This window comes from Centruroides vittatus, unplaced genomic scaffold (genome assembly GCF_030686945.1).
Source record: "Centruroides vittatus isolate TY-2023 unplaced genomic scaffold, ASM3068694v2 contig_120, whole genome shotgun sequence".
Lineage (NCBI taxonomy): Eukaryota > Metazoa > Arthropoda > Arachnida > Scorpiones > Buthidae > Centruroides > Centruroides vittatus.
The window spans coordinates 2738947-2757117 of NW_027120768.1; the positions used below are offsets into that span (position 1 = coordinate 2738947).

The window sequence follows — 18171 nt, forward strand, 5'->3', positions numbered from 1 at the left end:
GAGATCTTAGCTTTGATTCGCTCTTCTGTATGTCGATTCACTTTGTTTAAGCCAATAAACGTTTTGTTACCACCCCTGGGCCATAAATATTTTGGTAAATACATCCCCTACTATTCTACAGTAAATCTTCGCAGTTAACTACACAGTTGGCTGAAAACAATCAAAGGGAAACTCCTTCTACAGTTTTATTGAGTCTCTTCTGTCTTTGTTGACGTTACTTTAACTAATCACAGACTTATGAAACGAAAAAATTGCCGCGAAAAGCCCCGCCTCCAACCTTCGAAGTAAAATGTAAACAATCACTGTAAATTCGCTTTTTAAATCGATTTTTAATTCTAATTAACTAATTTAATGCACTTAGACATTAAATTAGCTAATTCGACAATATTTAGGCGAGTAAATATGTTTTTAAAACTATCTAGCGATAAATATTCCCGGGAAACTCCACCTTCCTATAGTAAGTCTATGGAAGGTGTTCGCGCTGTTAATTTGGCTTTAAAATTTTTGTCAAATGAATTCATATATATTTTGAATACATTTAATTATTTTACAAAAGTAAGAGCAAAGCTCTACGACTGACACAGTCGTACAGCTGACTAATCGGTGTCGCTTCACGATAACAATCGACTACTCTCCCAGCTAAGTAATTAGAGACATAGTGTGAATAATGGCAATAACTTCTCCCCCGCTCTAGGTAGAAAGCTGCGGTTTGTTTTGTTTAATAGAGGACAGATGTTTCTATCTAACAGATGTACAAAGTTCAGCGATTCTCTGTAAATTAATTTTTTTTTTTTGTTCGTAACCTTCAAATTTGTTCGTAAACTTCATATTATTTTAAATATGTATAAAACTAAAAATTATACAATCGTAAACTGTAATATGTTTTTAATCAAACACAAAAAACAGATTGAATATAGCGCGATATTGAAGCGAAATATCGCGATTTAAAAAATTACCCAAAAAACGCAAAAATGCGCCGCATAACGAATTCCACCTATTTACTTAATGCTAAAGGTTTTCCGCATGGAAAGGGTTAAGAATAATTTCTTTAAGTAAAAGAATATATCTTTAATACCGTAATTAAGAAAGTAAGGTGATAAATTAGACTGTTTGCAAATTAGAAAAGTGGCAACAATTTTAATAAATATTATTATTAGGGAATAATCAGTACTAATTTCACATATAGTAGAATACAATCAAAGATTTCCCACATCTGTAGATAACGAACACCACAAAAAACTTAATAAAAATACAAGTTTGTGCAATCAAGGCATTAAAACCAAAAAATTAAAAAAGCTCAACTTATACTCAAAAAAATAATGTAACTTGTGCTCTGAAAGTTATTTATTAAATGATTTAGAAAATATTAAAATAAGCATAAAGCCTTTTATATGTTTCTTATAAATAAATGAATAGGTATATTTATTATATTAGAAGCTATTATTAACTTCTCTCCTTATTATGTAATTACAGGAAGAGGTTCTTTGATTTCTGGTGACCAATGACGATGAAAGGAGGGGATCAAAACAGGGCAAATTTCTGTCAATGTATTAATAATACCTAAGTGATTTTGGGGATAATCAGAATTAAATGTAAAAGATAGATCAATCGGCAGTCAACAAACAAAATAATTTATAAATATTCTAAACATGAGATGATTAGAATGTGTTAAATTCCAGGGGTATACAGAGTATTCCATTTGGCAATCAGCACTTAAGATTAGATTTGGAATATATTGGTGGCATGTCAAAATCACTCCAAGAAAAAATTAGGGAGCATGAGTGGTCTATTAAGAGAAAGTCTGTGACAGATTTAGCTGCATACGCAATGAGGCAGAGGTGCAGGTAGACATCTAAGCAGTCCTGCTTATAATCTTTTGGAGTTAAAAATTCCATAATAGAGGAATTAGAGCCACATAAAGCTAAGAAATGCTTGATGTAACAATGCAAAGAACATTGAGAATATTTCCATCTCTTGGCAATCTTGGTACGAGATTCCTAAACCAGCAGTTCCCAAAATGATCCAATTCGTAGACTGCCTAAATTGAGTTGTAGATGAATCGTGGAATCATTGAATCGAGTCACAGACAAACCACAGACCATCTATGTCCTCATACACTTCTTATCCTGTAAATGTCATCTTATATATATGACAGCATGTTTTATCTTTCAGGTAACCTAACAAAAGAGCTATGTAATGCACAAAAAACGTTTTTCCTCTAGCTAAACAGCATAAATTGTATTTTAGAAAAATGACTAAGTTGGTCAACAAACCATACTTGGAGAACCACTGCTCTAAATAAAAGGGGGGGGCCCCCCCCCCCCACTTCAGGATGTCACACACATGAAGGCAGTATCCATAAGGAGCATAACACAACAGCAGTTAAATCCAATTTGGAACTGGAATATATTTATATTTAGACATTAAAAATTAAATATAAAGTTTTAGATACTAATATAAATTGATACCTAAATATGTATTCTGTGTACAGTGGGTAATAATTGGCATTGGAGGTTTTTGTATTTGATTTTTAAAATACATAGTTAAATGTTTGAACGTATTTTTTTCGTTCTATATTTTGAACTTTGTTCTATTTTATGCATTCTTTTAATGGTTATTCTATGCTATTTGCAGTTACCTGAAGATGGCTATTAAAAAGATATAGACATGCTGCCAGAGACATATGGTTGTTTTATTTTATATTATACAACCACATTTAAAGTAAATTTATTTTGTCAGAATAAATGTAATTTTTACATCAATACAATGTCATTCTTACATTTATATTATGAAAATTTATAATAATAATGTTAGTTTGAAATATGTGTAGGTTAGTAAAACCTAAATTGCAACTAGTTTCCCATAAAAGACCTCCCAGGAGGCATTTCCTCTATGCTACTCTGACAAAACAAATATACTTTCGGTACGAATGCTTTTTCAAAAACAAGAAAGTGGTTTGCCTGGGGGAACCTTTTCAGGTGGTCTGTCCGGATTTGTTGGGTCACGTCTCTCGCCAGCCAACTCCGGTATTGTGGGCCTGCCGAAGTCATATTGGGCTTGTTAAAAGGGAGGTCCTCTTAGTGTCCTCAGGCTTTATTTTAAAAAAAGGTATTAAAATGAGTAAATGTAAAATTTGTTATCAATTTACATTAAAGCTCAATAACCTCTGTGTCAATGAAATTGCATTATGAAAAATTGTTATACATCTTGATTGAAATGAAATTACCAGATTTTATGGCATATAAGACAACCCCATTTCAGCGCAAAATATTTAAGAGAAAAGTATTTAGTGTATTTAAGCCAACCCACATAATAAACTGCGGCAAGGTATGACATAAACAGATAGTAACACATACCATAAATGTGGTGAAAAAAGGTTACTGCTTAACTCTGAAGAGTTGGATGTGTATGACAAATGATCAAATCTCACATTCTCTGACTAATATTTATAATAATTCCATTTTAAATAATTAAAATTCATAATAATAACATTTTTATTCAACAGTTGGGCTGGGTAGACGCTACACCGTAGCCCATTGAAGGTCATTTGGGGAATTCATTAGCCTGTGGGAGATTGCAACTTCACATACTGTATGAGATAATGGGGCACATTTTTGTGCCCTTTTTTGGAAAAAGTTGTGGCTTATATGCCGTAAAATACAATACATAACAAAAACGTTAAAGATTACGGCAATAATGATGATAATGAATTACTAAAAGTAATTTTTTAGAAATTATTGAGTTATTAATGCCTAGAATTTGTTTATATGTTTGAAGTGTTTTAACATTACTTTGCCAGAGTTTTCAAGCACAAACTAAGATTAATATAGTTTTCATTTGGTGACAACTCTAGAGAAATTTAACTTTGACCTCTCCATTATGCTTTACAGGTATAAGATTTATTGTCTTGGCAATACATCTGTCAGAATACAACTCAGCCAGCTTAAGGCACCTGGATACATTGGGTCCCACGACTATCCAATCACTTCCATCATGGATCCAGTCAAACCCACAACGAAGACGATCAAAAAAGATCCCGTGTCTATGGGGCAGAAAGGGTCAAGAACAAAGATATAAAAATATGACACTACAAATTGAGCTTTTAGATTTGTACAAATAATTCCCGATCCATTGTTTTTGACAAATTGGAAAAAGCTTTGTCATTTTAATGATATTTTGGTAATTGTTTTGACATCTCTCGTTAATATCATCAAAACTTTTGAATTACTGTGTTCAAATCTAAGATACACCTTAATTTCTAAATGCTCAAAGATTTTTTAAAATAGATAACAAATGAGACTACAAATACTGAACAAACAGGCTTTTTGTACAGTATTTATTATAACTAAAGTAAGTTATATATCACTGTTTTCCGCAGTATTGAAGTTAGAAACCTCTTTACTTGCCTCTTAATGCCTTCTGAATCAACACTAACATTATTTTAGTTACATTTCCAAGTTTTAGTTTTAGTAAGCTAAAACTGAGCTAATCAATAGGAATTTCAGGTTCGCATCTCCCCACACGATCATACTCAATGCTATTTCAAGCACTGGAGATGCAATATTTCTCGAGTGCCGCACAACTTTTCCAGGAATTTTCATCCGTGTACTTAAGACATTGCCGTAACAGACTAACGACATTGAGTTAAGTTGACCGCTTAAATATTTTCTATTATGAATATTGGTGAATTTTAATTGCCTTAAGCCTATTTTATACTAAGTAGAACACATCTGATTCTTCTTTCAAGAATACAACAAGAAAATATCTTACGTGAAGACTGGGATGATAGGTGAGCCTTCCGTCATTAGTAAGGGTCACATATTTCTTCTTCCATTCTTTGTTCAATGCCTTACAACTTCTTTTGTAAAGATACCCCTAAAATATAAATAAATAAATACTTTATTTATTCTAAATTGAAAGATTGTACAATAAAACACAGACCAGACATGTCCAATTTGATATAAGACAAGTGAGTGTAACTAGTTTTACAATTTCTTTTAAAAATTTATTCGCTCATTCATTAAAACTACTTTATTTGTGATGCCAAAGGTTTGTTTTTCCCCCATCACATTTAGGGTTTTTAGAATAATAATACATTACAGAAATACAAAGCAAAGGTTGGTTAGCTACTTCGTCAGAAGCCAACGAATCATAAATAACAATACACAGCCATCACAAAACGGTTTTGACGTTCTCAAAACAATCTTAACCCTCCACTAACGAAGAGCAGTTTAAAAGACTATTAAAGAATTTAATTTTCCTGTTGGCAGAGAAAATTGTCTTTCCCTGTAGCTTTAAACAAGCTTACACCTGTCAGTTTAAAAGCAACACAGAATAATCTGTAGTAGTACTCTTCAATGGTCTCAATATGATCAATAACAAAGGAAATAAAGCTCCTTTACTAACGAATATTCTTATCTTTCAATTCAAATAAACCTAAATGCAAATTAAACAAAGCAGTCTGTAGACTGCACCATGTTAAGGGTTAATTAAACTAATTTTTAAGATTCCCTAGTGTACAGTTTCCAAAATACAACAGAAACAGTTCTTACATTACTAGGTTGGCAAGTAATCATTATGATGCATTATGAGGGGAATGTCACAATGCCAGGGTATTAAATCAACCGGTGTTATTTCTTAAATATTATATGGATATATTTTAATTTTAATGAAATATAACACAGTTGTCCCTTGAAAATCTGACAGGTATGGGACCAAAGGGGTGTCAGATTACCAAAAGTGTCCAGATTACCAAAAGTGATTACATATTTGGCATTGTTTTGCTAGCAGTAGCCTACAATATTCCTACATTTTACAAGTAAAATGCTGCCTAGGTTAATATGGAAATGAAACACCCATTTTGGTTAACTAAAACATGTTTATTAAAAGAAATATGGAAGCCAATAAATGTAACATACAGTATGTATAGGCATAAATAATACAGTATGTACAGAACTGCTCACGGAAAACACAAGATATGTGTCATCGTGTAAGAATTGGGTGGGGAGATTCATGTCGCAACATGCTTCTGTGCAAGCAGACACATAACAGGGACAGGGACTACGGTGACCTTGACAGGAGGTGTGTTGGACTACTGAGCATGTCGGACTATCAAGGAACAACTGTAGTCTAATTAACAGCCGCTAGCTATCCTGGTGAATCTGAGACACGCCCAGATTTTGACAAAACCTTTTAAATTTCCCCAATTTCCAAATCAAGGTCTATTCCTCCTCTATTTATTTGACTTTCAGGGAGTATCTCGAAACAGATTAAATAAGCAACATCATTTTAATATCGTGGGGAATAAAAACTTCTGGGATGTTTAATGTTTTTTACTCTCGGAACCAATCATTAAACCTCCCAAAAGTTTTTACTCCCACAATCAACAAGCGTAGTCTCATTTTAGAAAACAGCATTAAGTAATTTGATATTTTTAAATCGTCGGGCCTACTAGTAAAAGCCAATTCAGGATATACTATAGATTACTCCCCATGGAATTTCAGGATTTTGAGTATATATTTGAACTGAGGGGACCGAGACGAGTTCGACGATATCCTACTTTTGGACCGGAAATGAAAAATAAAGTTATCATACTTTTTTCGCCGACCACGTCGCTCTCTCCGCTAAGCTTATGACGTGTTTAATATCGTCTACCTCAAAACCATCGATAACTGGACCTAGTGAATTACGAGATTGGATACATCAGTGGTTCAAACAGGATTTGCGTGGAGTGTAAGTATGAGTTTAAGCCTATGGTAAAGTGACCAGATATGTTAGGTTGAAATGCGGGACACTTCCGTGTTATGGAAGCTAAAAATGGAGTGGACCTCTTTTTTTTTTTTTTTTTTTTTTTAACTCTTTCCGCCCTGTGGGCACTAAGAGGGCCTCTTTTAGTAGGCCCATTATGGGTTCGGCCAGGCCCACAATGGGGCAACCGGGTGGTGACGGACGGGGCCCGACATATCTGAACGGACCACCCCCTGAAAAATTCCTGGGGATTTTTCGACCCGTTTGGATTCGATCCCGGGTCCCCCAGAGCGGTAGGCTGCCACCTTGACCGCTCGGCCATCCGGCCGCTAAAGGGGTGGACCTCCAACATACATATATATAATAATAATAACTAATTCATTAATAAATAATTTAGTAGAAAAATATATAAATACGTAAATGCATAAATAAACTTAGAAATAACTCTTTATAGAGGAAAAAAAAAATTTTTTTTTTACAACTTGATGGCGCTGTTTGTATATCTGTCATGGTATGCCTAGAACGGCCACTAGAGGCGCCCCTAAATATTATTTAAATTAATAATAAATTCAGTATATTATTATTGCAATAGGAATTTATTATTGAATTATTGATATGAATTTATTATTTATACCACAGAATGACATCATTGCTGCTAGAACGCCCACTAGGGGCGTCCCGGCTACTAACAGTAAAAGAAAACGACAACTTGCGAACATGTCGAAAATGTTACATGACCAAATGCGGGACACTTTCCGGGACGGTGTTCAATGCGGGACTAAACCCAAATCCGGGACGTCTGGTCACCTTAGCCTATGGGGAACTGCAGCCTCGCGGCTCGCTTCAGCTGCGAGAGGCAGCGTCTCCTCGGCGGTCGGCACCTGCGGTACTCGCCCAGCCCGTCGTCGCTGCTTCGGCCGCGCGGCCTCGGAATACACAAGAAACATCACCTAGGTTATGAACAGTAAAGGATGAATCACTAACCTCCGAGAGGTTCGTCGGGAGCACGGACAATCTTGCCTTTCACAGTGCTTTTTTAACGGTTTGCAGACTTTACCGCAAGATGGCGGTACTAGCAATTATGGTGCCGTCTGCATGTAGCATTAAAAAAGTATAACAACTTTCTTCCAAAAGTAGAGCACCGTTGAACTCGTCTCGGTCCCGAGTTCAAATATATACTCAAAGTCCCAAAATTCCATAGGGAGTAATCTATAGTACAGCCCCTGTGTGTCCAGTGTGTATACACTAGCGGCAATATTATGACAGCAACAAACGTCAGCGACAGAATTAACTAATCACCTTTGTCGATCGTCAACGTCAAAAGAAACGATTGATATGATCTCCACGCTGATTGGCCTCTTAGTACAAAGCCCTAGGACCAGAGTTCTAAGCAAAACAAGCAACGATATTTAGGATTTTTCTATCTCGAAACTCGCATTAAGTTCCGTCGAGTTTATACGTTTTGCTCCCTTTTTAGGACAAATGAAATACGCAGAAGTATTTTTATTAATAAAAAAGATGCCCTTCCAAATATCAGACCTCTTTTTTGTTCTGTGAGGACAAAAAGATTTCTTAAAAGATTTTATTTTCTGTTATTTTTACTAATATTAATTATATAAAAATCCCTAGCTTCTTCCTCTCAGCGGCCCTTCTGGTATCGTAAATTGCCGATTGCCGAGCGATACTTTGCGATAAAAATTATTACCTTTTAATATCCCCCCATATCCTTCTTACATAAATCTCTCATACCCAGAACTAGTTATTTGCATTTTCGATTAAATTAGTCTAAACATAGCCATTACCCGCCATCTTGAATTTACCGTCTCTCTCCTCCCCCCCCCACATTTCGACGATTTGATAAAATAACGTGGTAAATGCCGATTGGTCAGACGAACCCTCGTTGAGTCACCTGACCGATACGTACGGTTTTCAAGAAGATTACGAACTGCCAGTTCATATGCGTCTGGTAGCGGTTCGTAAACCAGTTTTATATAAAACTTGAAATAGAATCTGAGTGTCGCTAATTGTATGCGGGAACAGAAAGAACGTAACGCTTGGAGCGTTGCCTAAGGCGCGCGCTTAACACTATATTCTCGGTGAATTCGGTTATTTTCGACCCCAAACGAAATAAAAGCGGGCCATGCTACTCACTTGTCGAAGAGGAATGACTCTGCCGCTTCCCACTTCGCCATTTTTCAATTTCTTATCGTCGTCAGCTTTTTTCAGCGGCTAAAAAAAAACGGGAGATGGGGTGAGCGGCGAATAGGTCAAAGGTGAAGGATCAATGGCGAGTCTTACCGGAAACAAATTGGATCTCCTTCGAGTCTTCCGGGAAGCGGTGGGAGTAGAACAGGGAGTCGGCAGATTCTCTTTGTAACCGCAAGAGGCGGGTACCATTTTTTCCGGTTTGTTTTCGCGGGCCGCGTTGTCCACCTCCTCCATTTTGTCGTTCCTTTCTCGATCGCGAAACGTCGAGTCCTAAAAAGAAAAAATAAAAAAATGCATTCGTTTCTTATTTTAGAAAACCCGACGCAATCCTTCTGCCTACTCCTTACACGCGGAAAAATTACTCCACTTTCGTCCATAGATCGATATTAAACGAGTACGCGCATAACCTTAGGGGACGATTACCTTCGCCTAAATCATCCCAAAAACAAAAAGTAGATTCTTTTAAATAAACGACATGGAATGTTTCTTCTGTTAACACAGGAATTTTTTTTAACGCTCGCGCGCGTAGAAAGGGAAAATCCTTAAATATGAGAGGAATGAAGACGTCCTCTTCAAAACACTTCTCCTTTTCTTCCTTTCATTTTTAAGTAAATTAAATGAATATAACGATTGCTCAAAACACGAGAGTTGTGTAAATTCTTCTTCCAAAACCGATATTCGGGCCCATATTTAGACAATTATGAGGGGCTGATTTTGCCCTCCGATACCGATAGTTCGTGCAATATGCCACTCAAGAAGGTTGACTCTTCTTCCCCTATTCTCTTCGTCCCTCGTTGCCCCTTCTTCATACAACAGTATTTAATTCCGAAAAATTACGCGGTTATTTTTGGTGGCGCGACTTTGCCCACTTGGGGCGAGGCGCCCCTCAACCCGCCGAGTTTTGCTCCTCTGTTCTATGCTTAGTTTATTTTTTCCCAGACTTAATGCGTAGCGCGGGCGTTCTGATAAAACAAGATCTGACACGGCGCGCTCGCGTCAGATCTTGCAATCCGCGGAATTCCGACCGGAAAGGAACCACTGTTTTTACCTTAAACGTGTTTTGGTCGCGTCCGGCGCGACCGGGCGACGAAGAGGCCGGGTCGGCGGGAGTACGGTCACCGGCGGCGTGAGCGTCGCATCGAACGGGTCGAGCGTCGGGTCCGGAACCGTTCGGTGTCAAACCCGCCATCTTGGACCGAACCACTTTCTGGCAAGCTGAAAAATAAAACAGCAAAAATTTCCCGTAAGAAACGGCAAAAAAAAAAAAAAATCCAATTCGAGCTTCAACGCGCCACACTCGCGGTATTTACCAGATTTCGCGCTACAATGCGGTGTTCCGGATGACCAGAAATACCAGAAAAGACTAGACAATGGGCACACTGCCTCGGGGGTAAGACAAATGAGCAGCTGAGTAAGTAAACCAATGGCGTAATCCGTTTCATAGAGACGAACTACATCACTAGTTTGCTTAGTTAGCTGCTCATTTCTCGAACTCTCCCTGGTAAAGCGGCTTTGATACGTCCGGATAAGCGAGCCAACGACTTGGCCCGTTTCAAACGGAACGGGGTGTCGCAAAGCTGCTTAAAATTAAGAGAAAATTACCGCATCAGACATTCACCCTAAGGTGCGTACCAACATAATTCCGAAGGGAATTGCATCGGACAAGGCTTCAACGAGGTAAACTTGTGGGTTTAGTATACGGCAACGCGACGCACGGGCGATCTATCGAGGGGGGTGCCACCCGGGAGTCTTTTATGGAAAAGTGGCCCCTATTTAGGCGTTACTAACTTCGAGAAAATCTGGGAAACTCCACGTGGCCAGGCGCGAACACGTGACCACCAGTGTTCCGTGGTGTTATCCGTGGGAGCGGAGGATCGATTACGGTATGGACTGTTTTGACTACTTGGGCAAGACCAATATTGCTTTCGTACGCGGTAAAGCGGAACCTATACGATTGCCAACACATGCAGGTAAAGCATTTAGCCTACTTGTATTTAGAGAGAAATGAGTGGTCCATTTTGGAAGCCGCGACAACGTAACGCTACCCAACACACTGCCAAATCTGCTTGGGAATTCTTTTTGGAAAATTAAGTACATTAGCCACGTCGCTCGTTCGGATATACCGCAAATACAAAGCCAATAATGGAGACGGCCGGATGGCCCAGTATTTAAGATGGCACCGTACTGCTCCGAGAAATCTGGAATCTGACAGTTCGAAAATCCTCAGGAATTTTTCGGGGATAATGCGTTAAGATATGAACCCATAACGGGTTTGCTAAAAAAGACCTTTCTAGTGCCCACAGGACGAAAAAACCAATAATGGATAAATACAATGATTATATCGCACCGTCTGATATAGCGCTAGTTTTATTCGTCTCCCAACGCGAGTGTTATAACGGGGGATTATTGTAATTCCTCGAGCAGCTCTCGCCCCAAATTGCAACCCAATGGAATACGTTTGGGCACTATTAACAAGAAAATTATACGAGTATTATTGGGGTAAGCTATGTAGCGTATATTGTAAAGTATACGCTACATCGGGAGGTAAATCGAAACTGGCAATCGATTGAAAAGTGGGAAGAAATTAGCCAACTCTACCATAAAAACCTCGCGAAAACGATGCCCGAGGTCATAAATAAAAATGGAAGTTCGATCGATTATTAGTTTTAAAAAGCATTATTCGAAATCCATTCTTTATGCGTCGTTTCTAAATTTAGAAACAAATATAACTGGCATTTATGAAGCGAAACGACCACAGCAATCACCGCATCACGACGGCCATACCTTGTAAGTGGTAAAATGATAAATTACGGATCCGGGAAAATAGGGACTGTTTCTAAATATATCTGCCCCACCTTATTTATATAGGGTGCGTTCGATTGGTCGGAACAGTGCACGGTTTTACGTAAATTTGACGTCACGACTTCGGTATCGCCACGAAAAATGTTCGGGAATGACGTCGAATTTACGTGGAAACGTGCACTTATCCCAACCAATCGAACGGACCTATAATCTCTACCTCGAAACGTAGACCGACGACGCTTTCCGCCAATCAAATAGTTCGACGCATATTCGAATACCGACGCCGCTAGAGAAAGGGGGAAATCCGCGGAAATGACATCACGACGACGCGCAATTCCTCGCCAATCGTTCCCTCCGCTCGGGCCAAGCTTAATGCCTCGCCAATTAAAAGTATATACTAATTACGGTCATAAAAATAATTAATTGCGCGCTTTTAGAACCCTTCCGCGCCGAATTTCTCCCTGGCGCAGTCCTTAATCGCGCGTTTTCTCGCTCGACGTTCTTAAAATAGAACGGGGCGGACGGAAATAATTCGAGCGCTATCGATTTCTCGCCGAGAACGAAAACGAATTTTCGTGTCGCGAGCGGAGCGCGCGGGACAAAATCCTTTTTTTTTTTTCTTCTTCTTCTTTTTTTCTTCGTTTGGCGAAAAGACGACGCGACGAACTTTCCGGGAAAGAGGATAAAAGTCGACGCTGCTTCCGAGAGAAAAGGCGCGCGCGTATCGATCGGCGTTGCGATTTTAACGGGGAAACGGCGCGGCGATTAAAAACAGTCGCGCGAGAACTCTGGCCTGGCCTTACAGTCGGAAGGGCACTCACCGTCCTGGAAGACCCTGTCCACGTTGAGTCCGTAGGTGGCGCACGTCTCGTAGTAGGAGCATCCGCGCAGGTCAGCGGCCAATTTCCTGGCCCTTCCGTCGTCCACGATCCGCGGGTTGCTCTCGCTGATGGCGTCTGAAACGCGAAAGAAAAAAAAATCCTTTCAGCCTATACCGGATCCGAACTCCAAATCGGTGGCGCGTCGCGGCGTGGCTGAAAGCGTCCGGGGCCACGCGCTAGAGTTTCGTTTCCGCTTTCCGCATCGGAAAATAAAAAGCGTTTCCCTCCGACACTCGGCGGACCGCGTCCACTTCCGGGTCGACCCTCTCCAAAGTCCGTTCGAAAAACGGGAAACCCTTCGCTTCCGGAGCGTTTAATCGGACTTCCGGAAACGGCGAATAACTTACCAAAATATTGAAGTAGAAAGGGATTCCGGTCAGACCGGAAGGGGGCGCCGGTCTTCAACGTCGGCGACGGGACGGGCGGGACGATGGCCGCGTCGCTTTTCTTGTCCGCGTCTGAGATTGGCGTAGGAAAAGGGGGCGATTCGAACCGCCGACCACCCGAAAGTGGCGGTCTTCCCGCCGGGTGTCGGCGGAGGAGAGGCGCGTTTCGGGGCGCTCCCCTTTTTTCCCCGGGTGAAGACCCGCCGGGGCCACCGCAGACGAAACGCCACCCTGCCGAACCAGAGCGCGCGTCCCGTTCCGGAACCGCGGGACACCGAAGAGGGCCCTACCCGCAGCGGAAGGGGGCCCGACCCGCGGCGGGAGGGGGTCCTGGGGCCCGGGCGAAGCGCGGAGCCGAGGACGGAGCAAGCGGGTACTTACCGGCCGGGGCCGCGGCAGCCACTGAGGCCGGGAAGGGCGGCCGGCGGCGCCGCCGGGTCGAGTCGGGAGCCGATCGATCGGCGTCTCCGCGGCGCGCGCATCCGGCCGGCGCGATCGATGGACGCGGGTCGGACCGCCGGCGCGCCGCTCTCACCTTGAGTGCCGACCAGGACGACGGGCAGGTCCGCCGGATTGCGGTAGTGCGACATCTTGGCGTAGTAGGCGCGCACCGCCTCGAACGACGCCTCGTTCTCCAGGCTGAAGACCAGAACAGCGGCGTCGGCCCAGCAACAGAACTGCGGAAAGAGACGACGTCAGCCGCGTCGGGTGGCGGGACCCCCGCTCCGCCCCCTCCGCCGCTTACCTGGATTTCGGGGGGTCCGCCCTCGTCGCGGACCAGAAGCAGGTAGCTCCGTCCGTCCACCACCACTTCCTTCTTGAACCTGCCACCTGCCGAGAGAAGATGGAGACTGGGAAGAGCGCAGCGGGAGGAAGAAAGGGGAGGAAAACACTTACCTTCGGGAGACTCGTCCGGCACGTAGGATCCGGTCAGGTAGCGATGCACCAGCGCCGACTTGCCGCTGTTTGGACTGCCGACGATTCCCTGGGGGAGAGAAAAGGTAGAGCGTGGGGAAGGTCAAGAGAGGGCCTCCTTCCCCGCACTTACCAGTCGGATGTCGGGCACCGATCCGCTCAGCGTCCACTCCTGGCTGTTGACGAAGGAATCTGCCGAAAGAAAATTGGTGGGTAACAGCGGGGGCAGGCAACGCCCGACCACCTTCAGCCGGGGGGGAAGGTCCGAGCGGCCCTTCGTCCCTTCCGGCGGCCAGAATGTTAATCTGGCAGGAATTTCCGCCCGGAGCGGGAAAGGCCGCCGCCGACGGGGAGAGGCGCATCCCGTCGGCGGCGGCTCCTGGAAACGTTTCGGACGTGGAAAGGGAAAAATTGCTCATATTCGTTTCGTCGGACCCCTTGGGCGAGAACGGAACGGAACAGAACGGTTCCGAGATCCGGATCCTTCGACAGAAGGGGAGGAGTCGCGCGCGTTGAGCCGGCGCCGCCCCTTTTCTCCGGTATGCGCCCGCGCCTCCGGGAAGAAAGAGGAGAGGCAAAAACTTTACGCCAGCAAACAAGAGGCGCTCCGCCCAGGAATTCCGGCGTTTAAAGTTTCGCAAGGGGCAAAGACTAGGATTTTTAACAGCCGACAACACTTCCTTTAAATAACGCGCGTCGACCGCTGTAAACAAGAACGTCTTCGCGCATCGCATCGCGCTTACACTAGCGAAAATATTAAGGCACGCATCCGCGCGCAGAAAGTGGGGCGGGGTTCATAAGATGGCGCGCGGGTCGAATGGCCGCGATAGAGGTCGCTCCCGTCGAAAGCGTCCGAAATTCCTCCGGAGGATGACGCCCGAACGCTGGAAGGGGGGGGCGGAAGTGTCCGACCCGAAAGCGGAGGAGGAGGAGGGCGCCGCCGTCGGAGGCGGGCCCGGCCCGGGGACCGCCCGCGTCCAGAGGGGGAGGGCGCCTTCCCGGACGGGAGGAGGAGGGGGCGGCGGCGGCGCGGAGCGGAGAGAAGAGAATGGACGTACCCTCGACGCCAACGACGTGTTCGCGGATCCGTCGGGCCAGCGGCGGGTCGGGCACCAGCTCCAAGAGGTCGTAGACGGCGTAGATGCTGGGGTGGACGCTCTCGAAGCGCCGGATCTCCCTCCGGATGGCCGGCGAGTGACCATGGAAGGGACGCCGTCCCCGACTCCGGCCGTTCATCTCCCGCCGCCGTTCTTCCTTTCTCCCGGCGACGCCTCCATCGGCCTCGCGCCGCCTCCGGGAGCGAGAGTAGCGGCGCCGCGCCTGCGCCCTGGCCCGGCGGAACCGGAAGCGGAGAGGCCGCCTTCTCTTCCGGCGCAACGCCGTGGGCGGAGCCTCTCGGACCGCGTGACTCGATAACGCTCGAATTTCCCGTCGCCTCGAGTATCGACCGGCAACTATCGACTCTGTTTACAATACAGCGGAGACACACAAGGGTGAAGCGTTTGGAAAAACAAGGCATTTACAAACATTGTTTAATAGTCTGCTGCTTACTGCGTGCTGTTCTAATGAATGTTCCTTGTGTATTCTTTTCCAAGCTTGATTCCACGTTATCCATACAGTGCGCGCGGGGGAGAGGATCGATTTTGTTCACCCTCTTTCAAGCTTAACTCCCTGTGTTTTTTGTCGAAAATTTCTGAAATTTTGTTTATTAGGGGGTCGATACTATTAAATTTTAACCATTAAAGGTCCGGGGGTGGGGAGATAAAGGGGATCGTGTGTATCTCGAGTAGGGTCGGACTTAATAACGATTTTACTGGTTATTAGCATCAGTGCGCTGCAGCAGATCGACCACATATCCTGTAACTAAGCCAGCACACGTTGGAGTTCTGTATTGCGATCGCTGGCAACACTCCTCCATACCTCGTTGGAAAAACGCATTGCATTCGGAACGTTCGTTGGTGGACTTTGCAGTGATTCTAACTCGCGGATCACGCGAGGAACCATCACTTCTCTAAGATTTTGAAGTTGCAGAAGGACTGACGTAGTGTTGGCAGGCGAGAACGTCGAATCGACGTAACTGAGGTTTTCAATTAACCGTAATTGTTAATTGCAATATTCTTGCGGGGAGGCGTGGAGATAACCTTTTTACTACTACATTTTCTTCCTTTTGTCTCCACATTTATATAAGATCGTATTCCTCTGTTTATCGACGTAACGCCAAACCTCCCCTGGCGCTTTTGCGCTTCTTAATAGTAAAAGGAGAAATTTTCCAATGGGGCTGACGTACTACTGTATCCTCCAGGAAGATACATGTTTAAGAATGAAATTATTTCTTAATTATTATACTTTTCCATCTCTAGCGAATTCTCAATGTAGGGAACGATTCGGCTCAGTCCTTTAAGAGTTCGCTGTATCGAGGGTCCACCGTATATATGCTGTATAACGGCAAAGTAACATTCCCGGCTGTTACGTATACATATCAAAGTGTTGGAATCGTGTCAAATTTGATCCTCCACGTTTTGAGACCTCCCGAATCAGTCAGAAAAATTCCATGGATGTGTGTGTATATTGGGCGTGTATTTCGCTTAATATCTCAAGATGGGGTGAAGATTAAGTAACGAAATTTGGCACGGTGGCTTGTATACGAAGGGCATTGATGCTATTCAATTTTGATGGTTAAAGGTCGAGAGGTTGAGGAGATACACGGTGTCACGTATCACGTCTCGAGAAGGGTGGGGCTTAATGAAATTTTATTCGGTATTAACATTTATAAGTTTTCATAAAACTCGTTCCTACCCTCAAAATTAAGCTTTTAGCTATTTTATAGTAATTAAAACTATAAAAAGGTTTTTATAACAAAATCTCGTAGCAGATGGCGCCACGTAAAATTTTATTTATTTTGCTTAATAATATAATTTTTTTTTTTACATTAAAATTCATAACAGCCGGGAAAGTTACACAACTCTCGTTACTAGATTTTTAAGAGGAGACCCAAATTACTTTTGGCTGCAGGTCCCCGAAATGCACGAGCGGTGGCGGATTACCCAACAGGCGCACTAGGGCCTCGTCGTCCCGAGGGGCCTAAAAATTGTATATATAAATATATATACGTAAGTATATAATTAGGTTATTTGTTTAATGAATATTTTAATTATGATTCTTTTACTTTCTCGGCTGTTATATATAATAGAGGGAAAGTAAAAGAATAAGGAACAATTATTTATTGTGACATCGTCACAATGCCGGGCTGCAATTTTTAATTTATTAATTTTAAATATGCACTATCCACCCCAAATTAGTACTAGTGTCTTGCCCCCGTACAATATACTTTTCCTTTAACAATAGAGCGGTGCGGGTCATCTATTAACTGCTTTCGGTGGGGATTTTTGAATTTCAATAACGTGACTTCCGGTTTGCATCGGAAGTTCATATATAGTTAGTCGGGTCTCCTGCCCTAAGGTTTTCATATCTGGTATCGGATTTCATCTAACTCCGTTCTCGAGATTATAACAGAATTACGCCTAGGGCCTCGAAGGAACATAATCCGCTACTACACCCGAACGTAACTATTCATCTTTTGTGATTCTTTATTGAAGTGATGAGTCGAAATTCGTGCAAAATTGAAAACACTGCACCTTGCGATATGCCTGTGGCCTCAACTATTTCGCGCACTTTGATTCGTCGACCACTCAAAACCATATCATGGATTTTGTTAATCATTTCGGGAGTAGTTACTTCCACTGGACGTCCCGAACGACGTTTATCTTTTGTGGATGTACGGCCACGTTTAAATTAATTTACCCAATTGTAAACAGTTGCAAACACAGGAGCAGATGTGCCATGAACTTCATCCAACTCAGCTTTGATCTCTTTCGGTGTTAAGCCTTTTAAATATGTGTTTAATCACCGCTCGAAACTCACTTTTTTCCATTTTCCTAACTAAACACAAGTTTCTTGCTTCAATCGACAATAAAAATGAAACCATGTGATGGATAAGACTTTCACAGCTGTCTAGTGAGTTATAATGCTTACTAAAAACAAGCCATTTTCGATGCTACGAGCGCCATCTATTGGATTTTGAACGACCCAAGTATCACACGTGGCATCATCAGTCGCTTCAGGCCTTGAGCGACGGGTACCACAGGGACGAGTTGGTACAGGAGATCAGAGGTAGGGTACTGAGAGCGAGGCATGAACGACACGTTGCCCTGAGGTGGATCTGAGGCCACATC

General features: G+C 42.9%; 1 protein-coding gene across 3 annotated transcripts in view; it reads right to left on the reverse strand.

Annotated features, from left to right (window-relative positions):
- Positions 1-15278, reverse strand: part of LOC136984878 (centaurin-gamma-1A-like) — a 49405-nt gene extending 34127 nt beyond the window's left edge. The window contains exons 1-10 of one of the 3 annotated variants that reach the window (XM_067282021.1): positions 14998-15278; positions 14073-14131; positions 13922-14009; positions 13770-13855; positions 13560-13701; positions 12579-12713; positions 10004-10170; positions 9046-9225; positions 8899-8976; positions 4771-4875 (exon numbers count right to left, since the gene is read on the reverse strand). In XM_067282021.1, the coding sequence (XP_067138122.1) occupies positions 4771-4875; positions 8899-8976; positions 9046-9225; positions 10004-10170; positions 12579-12713; positions 13560-13701; positions 13770-13855; positions 13922-14009; positions 14073-14131; positions 14998-15175 (1218 nt within the window). In that variant the 5' untranslated portion in view covers positions 15176-15278. The remainder of the gene's footprint in view (positions 1-4770; positions 4876-8898; positions 8977-9045; positions 9226-10003; positions 10171-12578; positions 12714-13559; positions 13702-13769; positions 13856-13921; positions 14010-14072; positions 14132-14997) is intronic. The other 2 variants (XM_067282037.1, XM_067282029.1) reach the window with 2 other exon arrangements.
- Positions 15279-18171: the final 2893 nt, after the last annotated feature.